Genomic DNA, 6,390 nt, shown 5'->3' with positions numbered 1-6,390 from the left:
TACAAAAATTTTTGTATGATAAAATATTTTTTGAAATATTACAATTTATAAAACCATCTGTAACTAAACTGTCTTCTACTTGTCCTACAATTAAAATTTCTTATGAATGAATAAATATATATTAATTTTAATATAATAAAATAAAAATTTTTATTACCTATTACTTTTCCTTGACAAGCTTGTATAATAACTATTTTAATAACATCTTTTAATTCTATATTGCAAAATTTATACTCAATTTCTTCAGTTTTAACTTCTTTTTCATCTGCACTAATAATACCACCTAAGATATTCAAAAAATTATATGATATATGTAAATACTTATACATATGAAATACTTATAATATTTATAGTTTATATATATTATAATTATATATAATTATTAAAATAATTAGTATAATTTTACCTTCATATCCATGACTTAAGATACATACAAAAATACAATCATAATCAATGCCAAAAATTTTTGGAATATCTTCTAACGTTTTAAGTATTTCATCTTTTTTTAAATTATTAAATTCTTTAGTAATAAAATCAAAACCTTTAAATGTTTCTAATAATTTTATGCAATCAGTTTCTGTTCCAAATCTAGTTTCATACTGAAACAAAAATATTATATATATAAAATAAATTATATACATAATTCATATATAATTTATATTAAAATAAAATTTATATATTGATATTAATGTAAATACCTTTTCTCCCTTAAAAAACATTTGATTTATAATAATACATAAACCTTTTTTTATTTTTCTTATATTTTCCTCATTATTTGATGAAATAATTTTATGTTCTTTTATAAAAAATGTTTGTAATTGAGATGTATTAATAGAACTAATATGTTGAATACCTAATACATCTCGATGATTTTTATGGTTTTTCAAATCATCATAAATGAATTCTAAATCTTCAATTTTCTTCAAATGTTTCAACAAATTTTCAAGCTTTACTGTACCATCTAATATAATTAAAAATTATATAACAAAATTAATAATTAAAAATTATATAATAAAACAAAAACTTATATAAAATTACAAAAACAAAAAATAAATATTATAATATTGCTACAAATTATAAAAAACAAACCTAAATGTATTGAAATATAATTTTCTTGCATCCAATATAATATATGTAATTCAAGAAAATCTGAATCTTTTAAATTTATTTTATATTCAATATCAGTTTTGACATATTGTAATAATAATTCTATTTTATCTTCAGAAAGAGTTTCACATAACAAATATAAGCATTTTGCAGTTAAATTCACATATCTAGAAAATGATCTATTTTTTGGTAAATAAAATAAATTTAAATATTTAAAAGATAATCCTAATTTTCGTATAATTTGCAAATTTTGTATAATACATATAGCTTCTAATAATTTATTTTTCCAATTCTGAGGATATTTATTTATAAATTCTGTAAGTATATAAGTTTTATTTTCTTGATACATTTTTAATAAATCATAAATTATTTTAAAACTATACTCATAATCAGTTATCATCAAAAACAAAATAGATATTTTCTCATCAATATCAAAATCATTTTCTATTTTCCATAAGATATCTTTGTTTAATATTTCTTTGCTTATATCATTATTTAAAGCAAGATTTGGCAAAGCATCAATTGATAACATTGTTCCTTATAAATTTCTACAAATAAATTCTAAAAATAAGAAAATAAAATATTAATAATAATATTATCATTATATATAATATAAATAATATTATTATTAATAATAATTAATAAATAATATTAATATAAATAAATCATAATTTAACAACAAATAAATATAATATATTATTATTTATAAAAATAATACTTACTTTGTATAATATTCCTATGTACAATTTTATTGAAATATTTATATGATTTTTATTTTTTTATTTTACATAAAATACATGTTTTTATATAATATATAACAAATATATATAATAATATAATATAAGATATTTTTGTATATTCTTATTCATATATCAATATATGAATATTATATCATGACATCTTATTTTTTTATTTATTAATATTTATAAAAATTCTTATCTTCAAATCTATTGTAATAAAATAGTTGATCAAATAGGTTTTTTTCATCATTCACTAATAAGTAAAACTATTTGAGCATATTTTTTTATTCGATTTGATATTAAATTCAATATTATTATTTAAAATAAGTTATACATACAATTACATAAAAATATCGCATCGCATATATTCTGCGTAGATATGGGGATCTTCAAATCCCTACCAATAATCTCAATCTATTCTTCTCATATCATTTTATTACATTTTTATATTTTCTATACTGGCTACATTTTTTTATTTTTAACAATATATTTTTCAGTAAATAAATAATTATATATTATAATATTAAATGTATCATGAGATTTTTTAAAACTATTTAATTTGAATTTAATTTTATGTGCTGGTATTTTTATTTTCTAAATGTAAAATAAATAAAAATTCGAATAAAAATTCGCCATATAATTTTTAAAAATCTTTAAAAATATAAAATTTTATAAATAATTTTGTAATTACTGAATTTTGATTCTTAAATTCGTTGTTTTCAAATTCTACATGTAAAAATAAAAAAAATATAAAAAATTATAGTGTCTTGAATTATTTCTGTATCATTTCCATTGAAATTAAATTTATTCACTAAAAAATTTATAGTGAATTAACTAAATTACTATATGTTTAATTACTAGGATTTACAAATCGGCAACGTTGCTCCTACAAATATCTGACAAAATTTCTGATGAAATATAATTAACGTTTTTATAAAAAAATTGTTATAAATATAGACATAATTTTTAGTAAGTAAAAATTACATGTAAATGTTTTAATTTGTGTGAATTGTGTATTCTTGTTCTTAAAAAAGTTTACACTTTAATTTATATTTAAACTATTTAATTTATATTAATTTTAACCAAATAATAAAATAAAATGACTGATTCTAATAATAATAATAAAAAAATGACTGATTCTAAATAAAATTGTAATTTTTAAAAATAGATAAAAATATGAAATTAATATTATAAATATAAAATTTTAACATTGATTCTAATAAAAATAGAAATATTTAATACGAAATCTTTTTTATTAATAATCATCCTTATCCAAAAGGTTACAAACAGTTTTTAAAAAAAATTTAGTTATATTTTTGAAATGTCTTGAAAATAAGAAAATAAATATATTTTTTTTTAATTTTCTGAAGATTTAATCTAATAAAATATTAAGAAAAAGCCATTTTTAAAAATAAATAGTTTAAAGTTTTTAATTATATTTCTGGTTAAATATAAATTTATCTTATATAATTACTATAATTAATAATAATAATTAATATATTTAATTTTTAATATATTTACATAATTATTAATATATTTACATAATTTTTGAATTTTTTATTATTAGATTAAAATTATTATTTCTATTTCTTTTAATTAAATACTTCTATTATATACCTACATATCTTATAAAATATTTCTATTATATAGCAGTCGTAGTTTAATTGATAAAATGTTAGTTGGTACGATTTTTATTTTATTTTATTATTATCTATTTGAATGTTACTTAAAAAAATTTTTTTTTTCTTATTTTTTCTATGTTTTTCTAAATACACTCATAATCTATTATTTATAAATTATTATATTTTATTATTATATTTATATTACGATTATGCCATTATTATCATTTATTATTACCATTAATAACATATTACGATAAACAAATATTTTATAAAATCGCGGGAATATATAATACTAACTAGGTTATGTTTATATCGAAACTGGACTTTCTTATTGTTACCAGATTTATGTTCAACACAGCTTATACTTAGAGTCGGTTGCGGTCAAGTACGTTCTACTAAACAGGTGCTTTGACGTCACGTCATCGTATTTGTGAGTTGTAGATTTACTTCGAAATTAAATTAATTTCAAATTAAAGATCATGTCTAAAAGTAAGCATCATCAAGTCGATAGCAATATTGTAGCAGTAAAGAGTAAAGTAAGTTTCTTTTTAATGTCGAAGTTCTTATTTTTTTGCTATTATTATTAAATAGAAATAATATTATGTAGTAAGATTTAAGTATTTTTTCTTTCTTTCTTTCTTTGTATTATTTATTAAATTTTTTTATATATAGATAATTTCAATTTCTTTTTTATAGTTTGATGCAGATATAATAAGATTTTCAGTCAATCGTAATGATACAATTAATTATGAGGATTTTAGAAAGTTATTAGCTGAACGACATGATATTGGTCCTGATTTAAGTTTTTTAATATGGTATACTGATCCAACTGATGGTGATTTATTACCAATTAACAATGATAATAATTTAGCAAGAGCATTACTTGCTGCAAAACCATTACTTAGAATTTTTATTCAAAGAATAAAGGGTAAGATGGTTTTATATTAAATAATTATAAAATATAAATTTATATGTGAGAAATATACATCTATCAATATTTATTTTAAAATATAGAAAAAAAAAATTTTTAATAAAAGAAAAAATCCACTTTATGATAATAGAGAATGTATCTATTGTTTATCTTTTTATTATTATTAAGTAATATTATTAATATTGTTATTAAATTTAATATTTTATATCTTAGTATTGATAGTATACTTATAACTTATATAAAAATAAGCTATTTTGTATATAATAGGAGATGGATTAGAAGATATAAATGGATATGGAACAATAAAACCAAAAAATTTAATATCAAGTATTCTTGGTGGTACACCTGGCAAACCAAAATCATTAGCTATATCTAATCCTCATGATTTTAGGCAGGTAAGTTTATTTATTATATAAATACAAATTATATTATTAAGATAAATATAATTATATATATTATTTAAAATATAAAATACAAATTTTATTGACAATATAATAGGTATCAGCAATAATTGATGTAGATATATTGCCAGAAACTTGTCGTCGGGTGCGTTTATTAAAACATGGTTCTGATAAGCCATTAGGATTTTATATTAAAGATGGAGAAAGTTTTCGAATATTGCCACCATCTGCTGGAGGTGGTATTGAAAAAGTTCCAGGTGTATTTATAAGTAGATTAGTACCAGGTGGTTTAGCTGAAAGTACAGGACTTCTGGCAGTAAATGATGAAGTTCTTGAAGTAAATGGTATAGAGGTTGCTGGAAAAACTCTAGATCAAGTATGTAATATGATATTTATTATTTTATTTACATTTTTTATTTACATATATATATATATATATAAATATATATATACATATATACATACATACATATATATATGTATATTAAATAGGTGACAGATATGATGATTGCCAATTCTTCGAATCTCATAATCACAGTGAAACCAGCAAATCAACGAGCAGCATTAGCTGCTCCAAGACGAGGATCATTTTCACGTAATAGTCAATTGTCCTCTGGAAGTCATCAGTCTACGCAAAGTGCTGCCACTGGTAGTGATGAAGATGCAGATGAAATTGTAGACTTAACAGGTGTAACATTACAAGATGATGCAGCAACATCTACTTCTACTGCTCAACATCATCATTTTCATCATCATCATCATCATCAAAATCATTTTGATCAAGGTGTTTTACATTTATAAGTAAAAAATGTAAAATTTTACTTTTTACATTACATCATACTCGTTAAATATTAATTCAAATATTCATTTACAAACAAAAAGTATAGAAACATGAAAATATAACATGACAATAAGAGATAAAGTAATGAAATAAATGAAGCATTATAAGTTTGATAGCTACATTTTACATAACTAAATAATAATTTAATTCATTTAAATAAAGAAATTAATATAAAATTTACATGAAATGAATATTTTAAAAAAATTCATTATTTTTTTTTAATTTAATATATTTTTCATTAAACTTATTCTTTAATATTACAAATTAATTTAAATCATTATTATGAAAAAATTTTTAATATATATTTTTTAAATTGAAATATGTTTCATATACAAAATAGATTGATATGAAAGAGAAATAAAATGAAAAATTATTTTATAGATTAGAGTTAAATTTTTTTAAATAAAATTTATATAATAATTCGTATATCTTATTTTAATATTTTTTGTAAATTAATATAAATATTATATATAAAAAGTATTAAAACAATAAATTTATTTGAACAAAAATAAAACATGATATGATAAATAGAAAGTAGAATATTAAAATTAGAAAATAAATTATTCATGTTATACTTTTAATCAAAAACAAAACATTTTAAAAATGAAAACTTTTTAATCTTTTTATATGAAATATTTAAACAAATTATATATTTTTCAATAATTCTTTTATTATATTCTTTTATTATTATATTTTATATATATTCAGTATCAAAATATTCATATCAGTTTTCAAAATAGATTAATCA

The 6,390-nt window shown here is 18.1% G+C and overlaps 2 protein-coding genes across 3 annotated transcripts in view; one reads left to right on the top strand and one right to left on the bottom strand.

Annotated features, from left to right (window-relative positions):
• Positions 1–1,881, bottom strand: part of LOC102672168 (caspase-8) — a 2,748-nt gene extending 867 nt beyond the window's left edge. The window contains exons 1-6 of the mRNA XM_031513010.1: positions 1,830–1,881; positions 1,090–1,668; positions 699–961; positions 407–599; positions 158–283; positions 2–84 (exon numbers count right to left, since the gene is read on the bottom strand). Coding sequence (XP_031368870.1) covers positions 2–84; positions 158–283; positions 407–599; positions 699–961; positions 1,090–1,639 — 1,215 coding nt within the window. The 5' untranslated portion in view covers positions 1,640–1,668; positions 1,830–1,881. The remainder of the gene's footprint in view (position 1; positions 85–157; positions 284–406; positions 600–698; positions 962–1,089; positions 1,669–1,829) is intronic.
• Positions 1,882–2,679: 798 nt separating this feature from the next.
• LOC102672272 (partitioning defective protein 6) lies at positions 2,680–5,609 on the top strand. Of its 2 annotated transcripts, XM_006620861.2 has the most exons (6): positions 2,680–2,816; positions 3,811–4,005; positions 4,166–4,397; positions 4,668–4,795; positions 4,899–5,177; positions 5,294–5,609. In XM_006620861.2, exons 2-6 carry the CDS (start codon positions 3,949–3,951, stop codon positions 5,600–5,602), a joined length of 1,005 nt encoding a protein of 334 aa, XP_006620924.1. In that variant the 5' UTR covers positions 2,680–2,816; positions 3,811–3,948; the 3' UTR covers positions 5,603–5,609. The 2 variants fall into 2 exon arrangements, with proteins under 2 accessions (XP_006620924.1, XP_031368878.1); XM_031513018.1 differs by lacking the exon at positions 2,680–2,816 and having other exon boundaries at positions 3,732–4,005.
• Positions 5,610–6,390: the final 781 nt, after the last annotated feature.

Source organism: Apis dorsata, unplaced genomic scaffold (genome assembly GCF_000469605.1).
Source record: "Apis dorsata unplaced genomic scaffold, Apis dorsata 1.3 scaffold_553, whole genome shotgun sequence".
In the NCBI taxonomy this organism is placed as follows: Eukaryota; Metazoa; Arthropoda; class Insecta; order Hymenoptera; family Apidae; genus Apis; species Apis dorsata.
The sequence above is the reverse complement of the archived record's forward strand: the minus strand, read 5'-3'. Positions and strand labels throughout refer to the sequence as shown.

Excerpts from the sequence above, each read along its gene's own strand:
- LOC102672272 (XM_006620861.2), top strand. The coding sequence starts at position 3,949 with ATGTCTAAAAGTAAGCATCATCAAGTCGATAGCAATATTGTAGCAGTA. Across the intron at positions 4,006-4,165 it reads TTGTAGCAGTAAAGAGTAAA|TTTGATGCAGATATAATAAG; the intron begins GTAAGTTTCTTT and ends TCTTTTTTATAG. Across the intron at positions 4,796-4,898 it reads ATCCTCATGATTTTAGGCAG|GTATCAGCAATAATTGATGT; the intron begins GTAAGTTTATTT and ends ACAATATAATAG.